This window comes from Indicator indicator, chromosome 22 (assembly GCF_027791375.1).
Source record: "Indicator indicator isolate 239-I01 chromosome 22, UM_Iind_1.1, whole genome shotgun sequence".
Taxonomy (NCBI): Eukaryota; Metazoa; Chordata; class Aves; order Piciformes; family Indicatoridae; genus Indicator; species Indicator indicator.
The window spans coordinates 17789790-17810370 of record NC_072031.1 but is presented as its reverse complement, the minus strand read 5'-3'; the positions used below and the strand labels follow the sequence as shown (position 1 = coordinate 17810370).

General features: G+C 62.3%; 2 protein-coding genes across 10 annotated transcripts in view; both read right to left on the bottom strand.

Annotated features, from left to right (window-relative positions):
• Positions 1–863: 863 nt before the first annotated feature.
• RHOT2 (ras homolog family member T2) lies at positions 864–17847 on the bottom strand. 9 transcript variants are annotated; one of them, XM_054390984.1, is made up of 19 exons: positions 17811–17847; positions 17276–17334; positions 15782–15863; positions 15639–15682; positions 14520–14573; positions 14127–14179; positions 13526–13634; positions 13031–13132; positions 12231–12337; positions 11414–11526; positions 11042–11162; positions 8954–9038; positions 7847–7992; positions 7666–7766; positions 7376–7512; positions 6333–6404; positions 5563–5685; positions 5277–5479; positions 864–1857 (listed from the first exon to the last, which is right to left on the bottom strand). In XM_054390984.1, the coding sequence occupies exons 1-19, from the start codon at positions 17845–17847 to the stop codon at positions 1740–1742; spliced, it is 1866 nt and encodes a 621-aa protein (XP_054246959.1). In that variant the 3' UTR covers positions 864–1739. The 9 variants fall into 9 exon arrangements, with proteins under 9 accessions (XP_054246959.1, XP_054246958.1, XP_054246957.1 ...); XM_054390983.1 differs by having other exon boundaries at positions 11414–11522; positions 12239–12337; XM_054390982.1 differs by having other exon boundaries at positions 6333–6413; positions 7382–7512; positions 11414–11522; positions 12239–12337.
• Positions 17848–18295: 448 nt separating this feature from the next.
• Positions 18296–20581, bottom strand: part of WDR90 (WD repeat domain 90) — a 47860-nt gene continuing 45574 nt past the window's right edge. The window contains 3 exon segments of the mRNA XM_054390900.1: positions 18296–18453; positions 19277–19361; positions 19879–19998. Coding sequence (XP_054246875.1) covers positions 18296–18453; positions 19277–19361; positions 19879–19998 — 363 coding nt within the window.

Genomic DNA, 20581 nt, shown 5'->3' with positions numbered 1-20581 from the left:
GGGTGGGGTCAGCACCTCAGGGCTGGCCCCAGGAGATGCCAGCCAGGCCCAGCAGCTTCTCAGCCGCTGGCTGGCTCCAGGCCACCAGAAGTTGAAATGGACAAAACTCCTGTGCTGCCCCCAGTGCCACCCCACAGCTGCCCACAGAGACCGACCCTGAGTGGGCTCCAGAAGCTCAGCAGTTGGCACAGCTGAGCCTGGCACAGCCCTGCCAAGAGCCCAGGGTGGGTGTGAGCTGGGCACTGGTGCCACTGGCTCTGTGGGACTGGCAGACAGGGCCAAGGGGGGCACTGTGCCCTGCATGAGGTCAGCAAAGCTGCCCAGCAGCTGCCTGCCAGCTTGGCAGGAAAGAACTTCCAGGTCTTCCAGTTGTACCAGGAGATGCCAATGCCCAGAGCCTCACAGGCCGAGTCAGGGCCTTGTGGAGGGTAGAGCAGGACAGGGGCATGACATGGACTGTGGCACCAGCTCAGCAATGGCACTGCCAGGAAAGGGATGCAGCCTGCCCTCGGGAGTGCTGCAGGCACCCTGCACCCCCACAGCTTACTGGGGCTCCTGGGAATACTGGTGGCCGGGGCTGGGTGGAGAGGGGCACACCACCTGGGTGGGCAGGGCAGATGGGTAGAGAGCCTGCCACACTGCAGGGCCCCAGGGAATTCTGCATAGAAGAGAGAGGAGCCTGGAGCAAGTGCTGGGCATCACCCCCTCCTCTCACAGCCTGGGATTGGGGTGCCGGGCATCGCCCCCTCCCCTCACAGCCTGGGGGTGGGGTGCTGGGCATCACCCCCTCCCCTCACAGCCTGGGGGTGGGGTGCTGGGCATCACCCCCTCCTCTCACAGCCTGGGATTGGGGTGCTGGGCATCACCCCCTCCCCTCACAGCCTGGGGGTGGGGTGCTGGGCATCACCCCCTCCTCTCACAGCCTGGGATTGGGGTGCTGGGCATCACCCCCTCCCCTCACAGCCTGGGGGTGGGGTGCTGGGCATCACCCCCTCCTCTCACAGCCTGGGATTGGGGTGCTGGGCATCATCCCCTCCCCTCACAGTCTGGGATTGGGGTGCTGGGCATCACCCCCTCCCCTCACAGCCTGGGGGTGGGGGCTGCAGCCACAGTATCCCAGTAAGAGGGGACAGGAGTGACCCCAAACCACAGGAGCTGGGGGGTGTGAGCCTTTTCCAGTGCTGGCACAGAGGCTGGGATCACAGTTTGAAAGCTCTGCAGCTGCTGGAAGCCCCCAGGGGGCTCTGGGAGTGGTGCTCACCCCTCCCCCACAGTTCCTGCCAAGAATCGAGGGCACCAGCACAGCCCTGAGGGGAAGGGCAGTGCCAGCCCCACAGACACCCAACCACTCATGTGGGAGCTTCAGAACAACCATTAAAAAATGAACAGAATAAAATATGAGGTTCAGGCACAGCTCCAGGGCTGCCCAGCAGCTTCCAGGGCTGGCCAGGAGCCTCCAGAGCTGGCCAGGAGCTTCCAGGGCTGGGCAGGACCCCCCAGGGCTGGGCAGGACCTCCCAGAGCTGGTCAGGAGCTCCCGAGGTGAGGAGGCCACGGAGCCAGGCTGGGGGGCTCTGTCCTGCTGGTGCTGGGCAGTCTGATTCCACTGGTCCTGCAATCCAAGCTGGGAGGAGAATGAGGAGGATTTGCCCGGCAGAGTAGCTGGAGGCAGGGTCGCTCCTCAGCGGGGTGTGACTGTGGGGGGCTGGTGTCAGGGGAGGACAGGCTGCAGAGTGGCCCTCACTTGTTCCTGGCCAGCACACGGTAGAGTGTGAAGCCTACCAGGGCTGTCACTGCTGTCCCCAGCGCCACCCGCAGCCAGAAGGAGGCAGCTCCCAGCTCCACCGCGGTCAGGTGGCTGCAAGGGAAGAGACAAGAGCCTGGTGACTGCCGGCAGCCCAGCGCCAAGCTCCCCAGCAGCACCTCCAGCACAGGCAGGGGAGGCTGGGCTGGCCCGGAGGGGACAGGAGGTGACCGTGGTGCAGCTCTGGCCTGGGGACACAGCCCACTTAAAGGCTCTGAGAGGCTTTCTGGCCCTGAGAGCTGGTGATGATTGGTACCCAGTGTCAGAATGGCAGGCACTGGGAGGGACCTCAGGAGATCCCCTAGTCCAACCCCCTGCCTGAGCAGGGGCACCCAGGGCAGGGCACACAGGAGCAGATCCAGCTGGGTCTGGAAGCTCTCCACACAAGGACACTCCACAACCTCTCTGGCCAGCCTGCTCCAGCCCTCCAGCACCCTCACAACAAACAACTTTCTCCTCCTGCTCACATCCAACCTCCTGGGTGCCAGTTTGTGTCCTTGCCCCTTGGCCTGTCCCTGGGCACCATTGTAAAGAGCTTGGCCTCTTCTTTTTGCCCCCTCCCCCCCCAAAGACCTCCTCTCAGCCTTCTCCTCAGGCTAAGGAGCCCCAGGGCTCTCTGCCTCTCCTCATACTTTCATCACAGTTGTGGGTTAAGCCCAGACTTGGTGGAGTTAGACCCTGGTCAGGCTCCCATCACCTCAAAGGTCTTTAACAACCACAGTAATTCTGTGACCACCAAACCAAACAAAAGCTCCCTGCCCCAGTGGTGGCCTGGATGTGGCTTCACCTTCCCCTGGACTGGCAGCAGCACACCACCACCTAAATAATTAGTAGGAGCACGGAGGTAGAGAGCTGCCTTTCTAGGTCAGGCAGCTTCTACAGCTCCAAGTGCAATGAGACCCAGAAGTTGAAGCAGGAGAGACATTGGCACAGCCCTGCCCAAGCCTAAACCTTCCCTTCCTGTCCCTCGACACAAAATTAAGCAGGAGAGTTGATCTGCTGGAGGGCAGGAGGCTCTGCAGAGGGCCCTGGCCAGGCTGGATCCATGGCTGAGGCCAATGGGATGAGGTTCAACAAGGCCAAGGGCTGGGTCCTGCCCTGGGGTCACAACAACCCCAGGAAGGCTCCAGGCTGGGGGCAGAGTGGCTGCAAAGTGCCCAGCAGAGAAGGCCCTGGGGGTGCTGGGTGCCAGCAGCTGAAGAGGAGCCAGGGAGTGCCCAGGTGGGCAAGAAGGGCAGCAGCAGCCTGGCCTGGAGCAGCAATGGGGTGGCAGCAGGAGCAGGGCAGGGATTGTGCCCCTGGGCTGGGCACTGGGGAGGCCACAGCTTGAGTCTTGGGGTCAGGTCTGGGCTCTCACTGCAAGAAGGACATTGAGGAGCTGGAGCAGGGCCAGAGAAGGGCAAGAGAGCTGGGGAAGGGTCTGGAGAAGAGGGCTGGGGAGGAGCAGCTGAGGGAGCTGGGGGTGTTGAGCCTGGAGAAGAGGAGGCTCTCCACAGCTCTTATTGCTCTCTACAGCTCCCTGGGAGGAGGCTGGAAGGAGGCTGGTGCTGGCCTCTCATCCCAAGTAACTAACAACAGGACTAGAGGCAATGACCTGAGTTTGTGCCAGGGGAGGGTTAGGTTGGAGAGGAGGAAAAATGTCTTGGCTGCAAGAGTGGTCAGGGACTGGCACAGGCTGCCCGGGGAGGTGGTGGAGGCCCCATGCCTGAAGGTGCTCCAGAAAGCTGTGGCCATGGCCCTTGGGGCCAGGGTTTGGTGGCCATGGTGGGGTTGGGTTGATGTTGGACTGGATGCTCTGGGAGAGCTTTTCCAACCCAAACAATTCCATGATTCCATGATTCAACCACGTGCAGCCCTGGTGCTGTCATGCCTCAGAGTCCTCCTGTGTGAGGAGGAGGAGGAGGAAGCTCATGCATTATTCATTCCCCACTCAATCAGTGCAGAGCAGCCAATCCCAGGCCCTCCCTTACGCTGTTATTTATTTATGCCACATACCCTCAGATATATTAAGAATATTTAAATTTTAATACTGCACAGGGGAAAAAATAAAAAATAAAAAAAATAAGAGTGTCAGCTCTAAAAATAAAGTTGTTTATTGAGAAGAAGCTGGAGGGAAAACCACTCAGTGGTAATCCCAAGCCTGTCTCCCAGCACACCCACACGCTCCTCCCAGCAAGGCTCTGCACCCACCCTGGGCTGCCATGGAATCATGGAATGGGTTGGGTTGGAAGGGACCTTCAAGACCATTCAGTTCCAAACCCCTGCCATGGGCAGGGACACCTCACACTGGACAGGTTGCTCAAGGCCTCATCCAGACTGGCCTTCAACACCTCCAGGCTTCAAGCCTCCACAACTTCTCTGGGCAACCTGTCCCAGTGCCTCATCACCCTCATGGGGAAGGATTTCCACCTCATGGCTAAATTCAGCTGCTTCCAGTTTGAAGCCATCACCTCCTGTCCTGTCACCCCATCCCTTTATTCCAAGTCCCTCCTCAGCTCTCCTGGAGCCCTCATCAAACACTGGAAGGCTGCTCTAAGGTCTCCCTGGAGACCCCAACTCTCCCAGCAGAGGGCTTCCACCCTGCCAGCACTGCTGTGGCCTCCTCTGGCCCTGCTCCCACAGCTCCCTGTCTGTGCTGAGGACTCCAGAGCTGCCCCAGCACTGCAGGGGAGGTCTCAGCAGGCACAGCAGAGGGGCAGAGTCCCCTCCCTGCCCCTGCTGCCCACACTGCTGGGGATCAGCTCAGGACAGGCTGGGGCTGGGCTGGCAGTGCTCAGTGCCAGCCCTGCACCCCCAAGGCCTTCTCCAGACAGCTCTCAAGCCACTTCTCACCCAGCCTGGATTGATACTAGAGGTTTTCCTGCCCAAAGTGCAGGACCCTGCCCTTGGCCTTGTTGAACCTCATGAGGCTGGCACTGTCTCACCTCTGCAGCCTGACTGGACAGCTCCTGTCCCACACCACTGGGCATGGCACTGCCAGCAAATCCTCTGAGCTTTCTGCCCTCTCTGATGCCACTTGCAGACACCCTCCCACCTGTCCCCTCACAGGCCTGGCTGCCCCCCTGCCCCCTCTCTGAGGTGCTGTTAAGGCTGTGTGAGCAGAGGTCTTGCTTCACCGACCTCTTTTTCAGTCTGATTCACCTCATCAGGAGGAAATAGCTGCCACCCCCTCTGGCACTCCAGGCTGGCTACTCCCCTTCAGCAGCTCTTTATCTCAGCCTTCAAAAACAACCCTCCCCTGGCAGGATCTATCTGCCTGAGACACACACCCAGCAGCAGGGAGCCTCCACCCTCCCCCAGCAGGGCAGGAAGCAGCCCTTTTGTTTCAGCCACTCCTGTGAGAAGACACCAAGAACTGGAGGGAAACCGAAGCTAAAGCAGCAGAGCAGAGGCAGGGCTGGGACACAACTGCCCTCCCCCTGCCCCAAGCTCTGCCCCCAGCCCACAGCCCCCTCCGCAGGAAGGATACTAACGGGAAGGTGGCAGCAGTGGCCAGTTTGGTGTAGATGGTGGTGCTGGGTGGGCCCTGGCTGTGGCAGGAGAAGGGGAAGGGTGGTGGGAGGCAGTGCTTGTAGCAGAACTCAGCTGGGGAGGGCGTGGGCTGCTGGCTGGCTTCTGGCAGGTCTGTCTTGGAGGCCACGAAGACGCAGGGGATCTGGCTGTCCACGAAGTGCTGCTGCACAGACAGGGAGAGGTCTCAGCAGGGGTAAGCCACCCAAGCCCTGGGAGGTGTCAGCCCCGGGGCCCCCTGGCAGCTACCTTGTAAACAGTGGCACAGTAGCTGAAGGACCTGGGGTCGCTCAGGTCGTAGAGGAAGCAGACGACATCGCAGGCTGTGTCTGACGGCTTGGTGAAGGTGGTGTCAGCACTGACCTCACACAGCTGCAGCAGGGAAAGCACAGCACCAGACTGTGGGGCTGGAAGGCACCTCTGGAGCTCCCCCAGCCCAAGCCCTGCTCCAGCAGGGCACCCACAGCACAATGCCCAGGAGCTCAATGCCCAGGGGGGGTTGGAAGCTCTCCACACAAGGACACTCCACAACCTCTCTGGCCAGCCTGCTCCAGCCCTCCAGCACCCTCACACCAAACAACTTTCTCCTCCTGCTCACATCCAACCTCCTGCCTGCCACTTTGTGCCCCTTGCCCCTTGTGCTGGCCCTGGGCACCACTGAGCAGAGTCTGGCCCCAGCCTCTTGCCCCCTACCCACAGCTCCTTTAGCTCTTGCTGAGCATTGCTCAGCTGCCCTCTGGGGCTGCTCTTCTGCAGGCTCTCAGCCCCAGGGCTCTCAGCCTTGGCTCCTCACAGAGCTGCTCCAGGCCCCTCAGCATCTCTGCAGCCTGCCCTGGACTCTCTCCAGCCTAGCAGGGCACAAGGTGCAGCACAGTCTCATGGGGAGCAGCCATTTCTCACACCAGCACATGGACTGTGCCAGTGGGAGCACAGCCCAGATGTGCCAGGCTGGCACTGGAACAGAGCTCTGCCCCTCTGGAGCCACACAGAGCCACCACTCCCTCCTCTCCCTCACTTACTATGAGGTATTTCTCCTGCCCATTGACCTGCACTGTGTTAATCACATAGAGGGAAGGCTCCCCTGGGGTCTCCTTCTGCACCTGTCAGAGATGACAACAGTGTCACAGAGAGCAGGGAGCAAGAGCAGTGCTTGGGCATGGAGCACATTTCTTACTGCCCCCAGTCCCTGTGGGGTGACAGCCACTTAAGGGCAGTCAGTGCCTGCCATGTGTGGGGCTGTTTGTGACATGCAGGGAAAGCCACCAGCATCCTGGGGAGCCCCTCCAGATCCTGGGGTAAGCAGAGGGAGTGGGCTTGATCTACAGCCCCCTGAAAGGAGACTGGAGCTAGGCGGGGGTTGGGCTCTGCTCCCAAGGAACAGGAGGAAATGTCCTCAAGTTGCACCAGGGGAAGTTCTGGTTGGACCCCAAGAAAGGGTCCTCAGGCCCTGTCCCAGGCTGCTCAGGGAGGTGGTGGAGTCCCCACCCCTGGAGGTGTTTAAAGCCTCCTGGCTGTGGTGCTCAGGGAGGTGGTTTGGTGGCAGTGGCTCAGCAGCAGTGCTGGGTTGTGAGCCCTGGGTGAGTGTTGGACTGGATAGCTCCAAGGGCTCTGCCAACCTCCCCAGCTCTGTGGTTCTAAGCACACAAGAGCCACAGCAACCAGCTTGGGGTGAGGTATGAAGCCCTCTGCCCGGACACCAGGGCCTGGCTGTGGGCAGGGAGGTCCCACAGTAGATTCAGAGGTGGAATCAGGTTGGAAGGGACCCTCCAAGGTCATCCTGTCCAACCCCTCTGCAGGCAGCAGGGACACCTCCAAGCTGAGCAGGCTGCCAGGGCCACAACAAGTTTAACCCTGGATGAATCCCCTTCAGGGATGGAGCCTCAGCCACAGGCCTGGGCAGCCTGCTCCAGAGCCTCACCACCCTCCTGTGCACAACTCCCTCCTGAGGCCCAACCCAGCAGCAGCAGGGCAGGATAGGCAACTGTGCTGTGCCTGCTGCTGCAGCAAGGGCTGGGAGTGGTGATTCAGGGCTGGGAGTGGGCATTCAGGGCTGGGAGCGGGCACTCACCAGCAGGCTCCTGCCCAGGAAGGCCTGCAGGAAGCAGGACTTGCCAGCGCCCCTGGCACCGAGCACCTTGCAGAGGAAGACGCTGCGCTGGGTCTGTCCTTTCTCCAGGTCAATCCTCTTCTCCCGCGTCACTGCCAGCAGAGAAACTTGGGTGAGCCAGAGCAGGGCACCCCCAGACAGGGACAGGAGGGGACCCCCAGGCCAGGGACGGGAGGGGACCCCAAGCAGGGGGCGAGAGGGGACCCCAGGCAGGGATGGGAGGGGAGGGCCGTGCCGTGCCGTACCGGTCAGGGCCTGTGCCTGCGAGTCCTGCTCGGCCAGGAAGGGGTAGCCCAGGTAGCCCAAGCACTCCAGGCAGCGCCGCACGTCCAGGTAAGCCAGCAGCCTGCAGGCACCCAGGCCAGAGTCACCCGGGGCCCAGGGACCCCAGGGAGGGCCGGGGGGACCGGGAGGGGCTGAGCTTACGTCCACTGGCAGAGGAATCCATGCAGGGAAAGCAGCCCTGTGTCAGTGGTGCATACCGTGTGGGAGAGCTCGGGGCCCCAGGGCACGCAGGGGAAGACGCTGAAGAAGCTCTGCAGCTCCGCCGGGGACAGGGCTCCGTCCTGGTCCTGCCCGAGCAGAGGGAGGGTCAGCAGCTGGGGGGGCTGCAGCTCAGGGGGCACACCGCACAGCAGCAGCTGAGGGGTTGGCAGCTCAGGGGGCACACAGCACAGCAGCAGCTTGCCAGCTTGCTGCAGCCAGCCTGAGCGCTGCCCAGAGAGGGTCCCTGGCACAAGGCCCAGCCCTGCTGGCAGCTGCAGGGTGAGAGGGGGACGCTGGCAGTGGCACCAATCAATGGTAAACAAGGCCAGACTGTGGCAGCACGCAAAGAGCCCCCGGGGCACCCAGCACTGCCAGCACACAGCCAGCTCCTGCTCTGGGGCTCCAGTGCCAGCTCTAGCCCAGCCCCTGCCCGTGGCCACCAGCTCACCACACCCCAAAGCAGCACCTCTAGGCTGGTGTGCCACAGGACAATGCCAAAGAGGATCTGTTGACACCCAGGCACACAGGGATGGGTATGGATGCCACACTGCAGGTCCCTGTGCCCACAGAGCTGTTGTGCCCCAGAGACACACCAATACCTGAGTAACCCTCCCAAGAGCCAGAGCATGGCACACATCAGTCTCTTTCTCTCCCTCTCTGTGGCCTGGCACCCACTCCATAAGGCTGGCAGCTTGTGCTTGCTTGTCGGCTATGTGCCAGCAGCTGTGCCCACTCTGCTGCCACCCCATGTACTGCAGCCAGGCACCCTAGGGAGGTGCACCACTCTGAGGTTAACTCAGATCCAGCCCCTGAAGGCCCAAACCTTACTGGCTGCCCTTTGGCCAAGGGCAGTGCCCACAACCCCATGCCCTTGACTAACCATCAGACAATTTGCTGTAGCCACCTCCTGCTCCCAAACTGGCACCTTCACTGGTGCTGCATCTGCTGCCTGCCCAGCACAGCACCCTCCCTGCCATGCCCACCTGCCCAGCAGTGCTCACCCTGCGGTGCCCACCTGCCCAGCAGTGCCCTCCCTGCGGTGCCCACCTTGTCGTGCTTCTCGAAGAGGCGCTGCAGGAACTGGTAGCCCAGGTGGTTGAGCTCCGTGGAGCAGCCGGGGGGCAGCCGGAACCTGGGGAAAGGATTCTTTAGGAGGAAGAAATTCCTTGCAGGGAGGCTGGGGAGAGACTGGCACAGGCTGCCCAGGGAGGCTGTGGCTGCTTCCTGTCTGGAGGTGCTGAAGGCCAGGCTGGATGAGGCCCTGAGTGACCTGGTGGGAGATGTCCCTGCCCATGGCAGGAGGCTGGAGCTGGATGGTCTTGAAGGCCCATTCCAACCCAACCCACCCATTCCATGGATCCATGACCCAAGGCAGCCTGCTCCAGCCCTGGCTGAAGGGCACTGTCAGCACATCTCAGGCCAACCCAGACCTCACCCAGAGGCCAAAGCTGCTCCACTCCTTCCCCATTCAAGGCCAAAAGCTTTCTCCAGGCCTGGCTGTTCCTTGACACCAGAATGGGAGGGCTTGGAAGGGACCTCTGGAGCCTGAGTCCAACCCCTCTGCCCAGGGCAGGTCACACAGGAATGCAGCCAGAGGAGTCTTGAAACTCTCCACACAAGGACATTCCACAACCTCTCTGGCCAGCCTGCTCCAGCCCTCCAGCACCCTCACACCAAACAACTTCCTCCTCTTGCTCAGTTGGAACCTCCTGCGTGCCAGTTTGTGCCCCTTGGCCTGTCCCTGGGCACCACTGACAAGAGCCAAGTCCCCTCTTGCCCCCCACCCTTCAGATACACTGACAGGGTCCCCTCCAGGCTAACCAGCCCCAGGGCTCTCAGCCTTTCCTCCTCACAGAGATGTTCCAGACCCTTCAGCAGCCTCATAGCCTCTGCTGGACTCTCTCTGTCCCTCTGGAACTGGGGAGCCCAGCACTGGACACAATACTCCAGGCATGGTGCACCCAGGGCAGAGCAGAGGGGGATGAGAGCCTCCCCTGCCCTGCTGGCCACACTCCTCAGAGTGCCCTTAGGGTGCAGAGTGACCTCCCCTGCGGGCAGCTGCAGCCCTGTGCCCAGGGCACCAGGCGGGCACAGCACTATTCCTGGGGTGCTCTACACCAGCACAGAACCCTGCCTGAGGGGAGGATTAGGCAGCTGCCAAGCCAAAGCCTTTCATTCCTGCCAGCTGCAGGGTGGCAGGGGCAGGGAGATGCGAGCAGCTGCAGCAGCAGGTGGGAGGGCAATGCTGACAGCTCACTGCTCCTGACACAGCTTCTGCCTCAGCTCAGGCACAGGCAGAGCAGCCTTCAGGAAGCCCTGCTTGGTGCCAAGGCAGGGCAGGGACTGGCATTCATTGCCCACCTACAGCAGAGCCAGCAGCACAGTCAGCAGTTCCAAGGGCTTGTTGTGCTTGCTGCCAACCCCACATGCCAGCTCCTGCCCACAGGGCAAAGTGAGGACAGCGAATCTGACCCCGAGGGTGGGGATGCAGCCTCAGCTGAAGAATGGATCATGGAGGTGTTGGGGCTGGAAAAGGCCTCCCAGAGCATCCAGTCCAACATCAACCCAATCCCAGCACAGCCACTGAACCCTGTCCCCAAGTGCCATGGCCACAGGGTTCTGCAACACCTCCAGGGATGGGGACTCCACCACCTCCCTGGGCAGCCTCTTCCAGTCCCTGACCACTCTTGCAGCAAAGACATTTTGCCTCCTTTCCAAACTAACCCTCCCCTGGCACAATTTCAGGCCATTGCCTCTCCTTCTAGCCTCTTCTTCTCCAGGCTCAACACCCCCAGCTCCCTCAGCTGCTCCTCCCCAGCCCTCTTCTCCAGACCCTTCCCTGGCTGGAGAAGTTCTGGAAGCCCAGACCTGACCCCAGCACTCAAGCTGTGGCCTCCCCAGTGCCCAGTCCAGGGGCACAATCCCTGCCCTGCTCCTGCTGCCACCCCATTGCTGCTCCAGGCCAGGCTGCTGTTGCCCTTCTTGCCCACCTGGGCACTCCCTGGCTCCTCTTCAGCTGCTGGCACCCAGCACCCTGGGGTGCAGAAAGGAGCCAGCAAAGGCAGTGGGGAAGCGGAGCTGTGCCCCACGGCCCCCCCCCAGGCTGCCCACCCCAGCCCAGGGCAGGGCACACACTGTGGGTGCAGGTAGTCATCCGTCAGCTCCAGCTCATCGTCATAGCCGAAGCGGCGCAGGATGGTCCAGGTGGTCTCGTGCCTGCCCCGCTGGATGAAGAGGGTGTTGAGGAAGAGGAACCCTGCAGGGAGATCAGGGGCTCAGACACCAAGCTCTTAGTCTCAGGGATCCACTCCTTGGGATCCTTCCCTGGGGCAAACAGGCTGCTTGGAGAGGGAGCTCTAGCAGCCATAGCAGGCTCAGGCTTGCTTTGACAAGAGGGAGAGGAGGGCCAAGAGGCTGAGGCCGAAGGCAGGGCCCTGGGAAGGGGTTGGGGCAGAGGGTGGTGCCCCAGGCCTGGCTGGCAGGGGGCAGGCAGCCCCCAGCCGTTACCGGTCAGCGTCAGGCCGTTGTCCTGCACCCCATCCGTGGTGTTCTTCCACACAACCATCTTCACATCCTCCAGGGCCTGGGCAGCCAGAGGGTTTCCAAAGCAGGACTTCTGCCTCCCAAGAGAAAGGAGGTCACTGGGGAGACCACCTGGTGGCCTTTCAGAGCTTAAAAGGGGATTTGAAAGCTGGGGACAGGCCAAGGGGGAATGGCTGGAACTGAAAGAGGGAGATTGAGAGTGGAGAGAAGGGAGAAATGTTTGGCAGTGAGGGTGGGGAGAGCCTGGCCCAGGCTGCCCAGAGAGGTGGGAGCTGCCCCATGGCTGGCAGCAGTGCAGGGCAGGTTGGTTGGGGATGTGAGCAACCTGCTCTGGCTGCAGCTGTCCCTGCTGGCTGCAGGGCTTGGATTTGATGACCTCTAAGGGTCCCTTCCAACCCAACCCAATCTGGGATTCTACAACCATCAGCAAAGCACCCAGGCAGCAAACCCCTGCTCCTCTCCCTGGGCAAGGAGATGCTTCTAGGGCAGAATGTCCACCCAGCTCAGGGATCCCTGCCTTAGAGCCTGCCCAACCCGCTGCTCATCAGCAGAGCAGCATTCAACCATCTGGAGAACCTCCTGCTCCTCTCACAGCAGAGCAAGCTCAGCCCAAGAGCAGTGAAGGTGGAGCTGAGGCTCTCCAGGGGCCTGGAGATGCATGGCACAAGTTCTGAAGGCAAAGAGGGGGCTCAGGTGAGGGGCAGCTCTTCTGCCTGCTAGGGGAAAGGAGACCCCAGGTGCTTCCCAGAAAGGGACTGGGGAATACCTGAGCTCCACAGACAGCCCTACCTGGAAGTAGTTGAGTTCCTCATCACTGAGGACCTGGTTGTTATCCTGGTCTGAGAGGTTGAAAATCCGTGTCAGGGCTCGTGCACAGGCAGGCTTCAGCTGCAAGGGACCAACCATGGTGACAAAACCCAAGGGGGCACCTTCAGCCTGGCTCTGCCTCCTGCCACCCCAAGCACAGAGCAGTTCCCTTCCTGCCCTGCCTGGGAGCACAGCCCAGCGGCACCAGCACCACAGCCACGCCAGGACTGGGAGCCAGCAACAGGAGAGCCCCCGGGGGAGGCTCCTCCTGCACTCTCCCACCATGCCCAACACAGCTTGGGGCACCAGGACTGCCAGTCCTGCCCCTGGGCCTTCAGCATCTCTGGCCTGGATGTGCTGAGCAGAGCTGGGTGCTCTCCCCGTGCCCTGGCACCACAGCTGGCTGGGTGCTCTCCCCGTGCCCTGGCACCACAGCTGGCTGGGTGCTGGATGTGCTGAGCAGAGCTGGGTGCTCTCCCCGGGCCCTGGCACCACAGCTGGCTGGGTGCTCTCCCCGTGCCCTGGCACCACAGCTGGCTGGGTGCTGGATGTGCTCAGCAGAGCTGGGTGATCCTCCGGGCCCTGGCACCACAGCTGGCTGGGTGCTCTCCCCGTGCCCTGGCACCACAGCTGGCTGGGTGCTCTCCTTGTGCCCTGGCACCACAGCTGGCCCAAACTCTCCACCCTCCTAGCCAAGGCCTGAAGCCCAGCACCCGAGCAGAGCCCTGGCCTGGCAAGGAGACTCCTCCAGGCCTTCCAGCAGTTGCCTCCTACCTGCTTCTCCTCTGGGTCGTAGAGAGGGGCTGTGGGGTGCAGCACAGCTTTCTGGGCATAGTAGAAGAGCTCAGAGATGTTCTTGAGGTTCTTGGCAGAGCACTGGGGATGGAAAGGAAGAGACAGCTCCAGGAGCAGGGACAAGGGGCAGGAGGAGGCTGACAGCAGTGTCCTGAGCCAGACAGGTTGTGTGCAGCAAAGCATGGAGCAACATCTGTCCACAGAAAAAACCCAACCAAGCAAAAGGGAAAGCTCCTGCTCCGGCTTTGCTGTGCCTGTGCCACAGCCCCAGAGCCCAGGAGGGCTGCACACAGCTCCAGCAGAGCTGGAGTGGGCAGCTGCTGAAATCCACTCTCAGAGCAGGGCAAAGTACAGAAAGCCTAAACCAAAGCCCTTGAGACTTGGCACTTCAGCAGAGCAACACCAGCAGGGCAGCTCTCCACAAGCTCTCCTGCCCCTCAGGGAGGCTTTCTGGAAGGTCTCCAGCTCCCTCACCTCCACACAGGTCTCAATCTCTGAGAACTGATTCATGATGGGCAGGATGACATCCATAGAGCTCCCCACCTGCAGGTCAGACTTGTTGCCCACCAAAATAATAGGGATCCTGGGGAAGAGAGGTGGAGTGTCAGAGAGCCCCAGCCAGGCCTGGGCTCCCCTCCCTGCCCCAGCCACACATGGCTGAAGCCAAGGAGCTTCCCCATCCTCCTCCACAAGGCCCACAGCAGCTTTCCTGCCTCCCACAGCCAGGAGCATCCATCTGGAGGAACAGACTGCCTGATCCTGCTTATGCTTTCACCCAGCAACAATATGTTCAGGAGCCTTTAATCCAGCACAGCAGCCTTCTGCCTAAACCAGCCACACAGAGCGGGGCTTCTGTGCTCCCTCAGCTCCTCTCCCTGCCTCAGAGCAGACCAAGGCGGGAAGCAAACCTCCTCCTGTGAGCCACAGTGAGATCCATGAGGGAGAAAAGCCCCCCCTAGTGCTGTGGCCACAAGCCAGGAAGCTGGGTTGACCTCCACAACCTCAGGAGGAGGATGGGCACCCCACAGCCTCCAGAATCCCCCAACTCCTGCACCCATGGAGCCCACCACAGTACCTGGAGCCCTTTTCAGCTCCCCCGTTGACCATGGGGATCCACTTGCTGCGGATCTGCAAGGTGAGCAGAGGCAGAGGGCTGGCAGAGCAGCCTGGAGAGGGGCAGCTCCCAGCACAGCTCCCTGCAGAGCTGGGGGCAGCAGTCAGCAGGGCCCTGCAGCCATCTGCTGCCCAGCACTCCCCTGCAGCAGCAGCAGCTGCAGAGGGATGCTGGATGCCAGCAGGAGGCTGTGACAAGCCCCCAGGGTATGAGGGCAGCGACCAAGACAGGAGCAAGCCTGGGCTGTGCTCAGCCTTTGCTTGCAGGAGTCACAACCCCAACCCCCCCCATGGGCTGCCACCTCCTCCCCCTCTGCTGCTGCTGCTGCTGCAGAGGCTGTGGGGGATCACTTACCTTCTCGATGGTGGCCTCCTTGGTGACATCATACACCATGCACACCACGTTGGCCTGCAAGAGAAGGGGCAGAGGGCAGCGAGGGAGGATCCCTGCAGTGCTCCCTCCCGACCCTGAGGCACAGCTGTGCAGCAGCCAGAAGACAGCCCATGGCCAGGCAGCTTGGGCCACCCTTGCTGCTGCCACAGCCCTTCTGTGGGCTGCTCAGAGCACAGTCTGGCTCCTCTGCCCCACCAGCTGCCACCAGCACTGCTGCCTCCAGGCCTCATGTCCCACTTCCTCACTCCCCCACCTGGCTATCCCCTCTCTGCCCAAGCTCTGCCCCTGCTGGGCCATTGGCTGCTGGCCTCCTCCCCTTCCCTGGCCCCCAGAGGCTTTGTCTGCAGCAGGCAGGAGGGATCCTGCCCCTTGCAGGAGAGAGTTCAGTGCTAATCCTGAGGACACACAGGGCTTTAGGGCAGCATTTCCTGAAGCTCTTTTTAAACCTCTCTTGCTGTCTGGGTAGAAGGAGCACCAAGCCACGTCCTTCACCATGAGCTGCCAAGAGGGAGAGAGGAAATGGCCTTGCTCACAGGAGACACAGGGAAGAGAGATTTATTACCCATAATCTGGAGATCCTCCCCTGTGCAGAGCCAAGCTTAATCCCAGAGCAGAGCAGAGCAGCTGGGCCCAGCCAGCTGGCTGCCAGGATTATTCCTCCATGGCTACTCCAAGGGCTGAGAATTGCTCTCATCCCTCCCTGCCCAGTGCTCCCTGGAGAGCTCTCAAACCAAGCCCTCTGTGCCACTGAGGTGGACCTAAGAGAGGCAGCAGGGGGGACCTTGTCCAAGCTCAGCAACTGCTCTCCTCTCTTCTGGGGGAGCTGGGAACATCCTGAGGCTTGGAGGGCATCACCTGCTCAGCAGCCCCCACCCCTCTCCTTCTGGAGGATCCCCAGAGGGCCAGGTCAGGCCACAGGCAGCAGTTTAGACGGCAGAGCAGGATTAACCCAAGCCCTGACCAACCCAACAGCCTTAATCCACAGCTCACCAACTGCCTCCCATCTCTGGGTGCCAGTGGGGAGGGCAGGCAGCCACATGGCCCCTGCTGCCCCACCACAGCCCCTCCAGCCCTGCTCACCTTGGAGATCTCCTCCTGCAGCTCAGCCTCCGTCTGTTCCGACTCTGGAGGGGGAAGAGGGCAGTCACCAACTGCCCCTGGCACCAGGGACCCCTTCCCACAGCCCCCAGCTGGGCAGGGAGGGGGCAGGGGTGGGGCTGTACCTGAGTAGTCTACTATGTGTGTGGGGACATTCTCAGGGGTGACATCAGCTGGGATGGTGATCTCCTCTGCACGAGGAGGGACCTGCAAGGCCAGCAGCCTCCAGTCAGGCCAGCAACCTCCCCCCAGTCAGGCCAGCAACCTCCCCCCAGCCAGGCCAGCAACCTCCCCCCAGCCAGGCCAGCAACCTCCCTCCAGTCAGACCAGCAGCCTCCCTCCAGTCAGACCAGCAGCCTCCCTCCAGTCAGGCCAGCAACCTCCCTCCAGCCAGGCCAGCAACCTCCCTCCAGCCAGGCCAGAAGCTTCCCCCTAGCCAGGCCAGCAGCCTCCCCCCAGCCAGACCAGCAGCCTCCCTCCAGTCAGGCCAGCAGCCTCCCTCCAGCCAGGCCAGCAGCCTCCCCCTAGCCAGGCCAGCAGCCTCCCCCTAGCCAGGCCAGCAGCCTCCCCCCAGCCAGGCCAGCAGCCCCCCCCTAGCCAGGCCAGCAGCCTCCCTCCAGCCAGGCCAGCAGCCTCCCTCCCCCCAGCTATGCTGAGGAATGCTGCCAAGGGACTTCAGCTCCCAACACATCCTCTGCCCAGTGCCCTCCCTGCCAGGGGGGATGAGCTCCCAGCTCAGCAGGGTACAGCTCACTACAGCCCAGCCCTCACACCCCAGTGTCCCCACAGAGAAACCTCCAAGCACCTCCAGGCCTGATCCCTCCCTCAGGCCCCAGCTGTGGGAGCAGCCAAGCCAGCTGTGGGAGCAGGCAACACTACCACCCCATTGCAGCCCTGCAGATAAACCCTCAGCTCTGCCCAGCTCTCCAGCCTGACCGCCTGGCAGCTGGCAGAAGCTCTAAGCTGATTGTCTGGGCTTTGCTGGGAGAGCACAGCAAGGAGCACGGAGCTGGTCCTCCCCCAGGCCCCTGGAGCTGATGCTTCCCAGGGCAAACGTGGCCCCAGCTGCTGGTGGGCAGTGGGAAAAGCCACAAACAGCACAGCCTGATCCTGCTGCCCTACCCAAACTGTGATGGGACAGTGAGATGCTCCAGGCAGCATCTGCCGGGGGGCTGAGTGCTGCTCTTCACCCATGGCCCAGCTCAAAGCTCCAAGCTCCATCTCCAGGCAGACACAGAAGGGTTGGGAACGTGGCTCATCCCCTTCCACTGTAGCAGTGCCACTGCAGTGAGGCAGGTGCTGGGGAGCCAACAGCCTTCCCCCCAGAGAGCAAAGCTGTGCTGATGGCCACAGGGAACCCCCCTCCAGCCACAGTGGGGCTCTGGAAGGTGCCCACGCTCCTGCCCACAGCAAACAGGACCCTAAGTCAGGATCAGAGAGCCAACTGGAGCTCCACGTGGTCCTCACAGCTTCAGGCCACCTGAACCAGGCCCCTGCCTGTCACCAGTCCCCAGGGCGCTGCACAACCCCCCGGGCACTCGGTGCCACTGGGGACAGAGCTGTCCCACCCCGGCTGGGCACAGCACCCAGAGAGAGAGCAGCCCCCTGCCCTCACTCACCTCTTCGGGGAACTCCTCGCCCACCAGAGCCATGATCAGAGAGGTCTTCCCCACCTGGGCTAGGAAAGAAAGGACAGACGTTGGCACCGCCGGACACAGCCAAGTGGGAGCCGGGCCCAGGACAGCGGCAGCCATGATGGCAGACAGCGCCCGGCCTCCATCGCAGCCGCGGTGCCCTGGGCGGCTCGGCCCCGGCTGAAGCGGAGGTCGGTGTGTCCTTGGCCTGCCGGAGAGCGGGGGGCGGAGGCCGGCAGCGATTCGGCCCGGCTCGCCCGGGGCTACTGCAGGGAACACGCGGGAGGAAGCCCGCCCGCTAGAACCAGCAGGAACGGGAGCCCGCGGGGTCGGTAACAGCGGCCTGAGAGACACCACGGCGGCGGGGGAAGGGCCTCGCAGCTCGCCAGCTTCTCACTGGGGACCGGCGCCACGGGCGGGCGCGGCCGCCCCCCTCCGCCAACCCGAGTCGAGGCCCTGCCGGTGCCGTACGGGCCCCAGCCCTCCCGGAGGATTCCGGGGACCCACCTCCCGGCCTTACCCTCCCCCAGCAGGAGGATGCGCACGTCCCGCTTCATGGCGGGGCCGCCGCCGCCGCCGCTCCCGGGGCCGCCGGCGCGTCCCTGCCCCCTCCCCCCCAGCCCCTTCCGGCCGCACCAGCGAGCGGCGGCGCAGAGCGACGCATCCAGGCTGCTGCCCCCCGGGCCCGAGTAGCGCCCCCTGGCGGCCGGGGGCGGCGCGCAGCACTCTCAGACCTCCAGCTTCATCTTCGGATGTTTTATTAACCAACGATAAAAACGAAACGGCAAAAATAAAACCGTAAAACGCACTCCGCACCCGCCCGGGCCCGGCCTGCGGGCCCAGCGCTGCGGCCTGCCCCAGCAACCTGCCCAGGGCAGGCTGAGGCCTGGCTGGGGTCTTGCCCCTGCGCTGGAGCCGGGCCAGGGCAGCCAGGGCCCCGTTCAAAGAGGGGCGGCGGCTTCCTCCCCCGCTGAAGAAGTGGTGTTGGCTCTGGGGCCTCTGAGGTCAGCCGCCCGTGAGCTCCCAGAGCAGCACAGTACTGTGCGAGGCCGTGAGGAGGCAGCGGCCGGAGGGGCCGAAGCAGCAGAAGTGGACGGAGTCATCGTGGCCAGCGTAGTCCTGGGCAGCACTGGGGGGGCAGCGCAGCAGCCTCAGGAGCCGTTCTGGGGGGAAAGGAGAGGGCTCGGTGCTGTCATGGCGCTTGTCCCTGCCAGCAGCACCCTCCCAGGCTCTCTTCCCCCATGCCGAGCTGAGTGACAGGGGACAGCTTCTTGCCCCAGCAAGCAGGCAGCTAACAGCCAGGAGGGAGCAGGCCAGGGCAGCTCCAGGCTGCACACCGCAGCACCGGAGGCAGCAGCACCCCTCCGTGCAGCTCTGCTGCCTCACACCTCCCCACAGCTCCTGTGCTCAGCAGGGGCCCTGCAGCAGGCATGGAGGAGACTCTGCTCCCAGAGGCTGCTGTCAGAGCAGGATGGATGTTAAGTGCTGCCTCCCTGTGCAGGTACAACTGCAGGAGCACAGGCCTGTTGCTGGGAGAAGGGTGCTGCTTGTCCCCATGCTGTAGGGCAGTCCTTTTGGCCTCCTGGGCTGCAGCTTACACAGCCACACAAATGAGGACAAGTTCATAACCCCAAGAAGCCACTTGAGACACATCTGAGCTCAGGCATCAATTTTTTGACCTATCAGCCTCTTGGAGCTTTCTCCTTGCCTGACACATCTCCTGCCCACAGCCCCAGGACTGAGGATGGGGGCTGGTGTGTCTGCACAGATCTTATTTACAGGAAAAAAGGACACTTGGTTTCCCACAGCTTGCGGAAGCTGCAGAGATCCCTCCCCCCTCCCTGAGATGAGGGACAGGGCGACAGGGCAGCAGGGCCAGCAGGGGCAGAAGGGGCAGCAAGGCAGCAGGACAGCGGGGCCAGCAGGGGCGGAAGGGGCAGCAGGGCAGCGGGGCCAGCAGGGCCCATGGCACCCTGTGGTACTCACCCCCGAAGCCGATGGCCATGAAGCGTCCTGCAGGAGCCAGGCTGAGCGAGGTGGCAAAGTAGGGCAGGGAGACTTTCTCAACTACCTGTGCTCCAGCAGGGGAAACAGCAACAGCTCAGGAACGAGGAGGCAGCAGAGCAGAGCTGCTGCAGTAACAGCTGCCAGGAGGGGAAAGGGCTCCTCTCCACGGGAGGCTGACAGCTGTCAGGTGCTCTGCACAGCACCTCTCAGAGCTCAGAACCCTCCCAAAGGCATTGACTTGCCAGAGGAGACTCAGTGAGTGAGAGACTGCTAAGTGCTCGTGAAAGCAAACATCTTCCCCTCGGGGCAGGTCCAGAGGCAGCAGGGTGGCAGCAGGGACTGGCAGCCTGCCCAGACACAACCTGAGGCAGGGGCAGGGCCCTGCTGCTCATCTGGGCCAGACCAGGGATGTTGTGAGATGAAAAGCTGAGCAGCTTCTTGCCTTAGCCCACCTCAGCCTTTCCAATGTGGCTTTTTACAGAGGGCACTGCTTCCTTCCACCCCACTGCACCTCCTCTGCCCTGGCCATGGCCTGGCAGTGGCAGAGCAGCACCCACAGCACCCTGGCAGGGCACCAGTACCTGTTTCTTGTGCAGGTTGTAGAACAAAGCTTCCTTCTGCATCCCAAAGCCCACACAGACCAAGGTGCCAGGCTCCCAAGGGCAGAAGGCAGCCAGGCTGGGTGGGAGGCTCTTGAGACCCTGGGGAGGGAAACCAAAAGGGACAAAATTGAGGCTGACTTCTACAGCCTGACCCAGTGCAGGGGCGGACAAAAGGAGAGCACAGAAGCACAGCAGCCCTTGGGCTGTGGGTGTCTGAGCAGCAGGAAATTGCTCTCATAGAATGCTTTGGGTTGGAAGGGACCTTTAAAGGTGATGCAGTGCAGCCTCCTGCAGTGAGCAGGGACATCCTCAACTATGTCTATGATGGAGGCTCTGTCCTCCCTCTTGCATTTGCTCACAGCAAAGCTAGGAGCAACCACACCCTGCCAGGGATAACTCGGGCAAATTGTCTGCTGCTGTAGGAGCAGATTCAGGAGGGCCCAGCTGGATTTGCACTGAGGCATGAAGATGGGGCTGGGTTCTAAGGCCCAGAAGCTCCATCTTTAGTAGTGGCTGTAAGATGAGACCTTCCTCTCTTCACTGTGGGGAGGCCTGGAAACAAAGACCCAGTGCCAGGACCCAGCTGCTGTCTGGGCCTGGCCAGTGGCACACTGCCAACCACCCACAAAGACCTAGCTTCCTCTCCATGCCAAAGTCACCTGTCCTGGGGACCATCTCCACA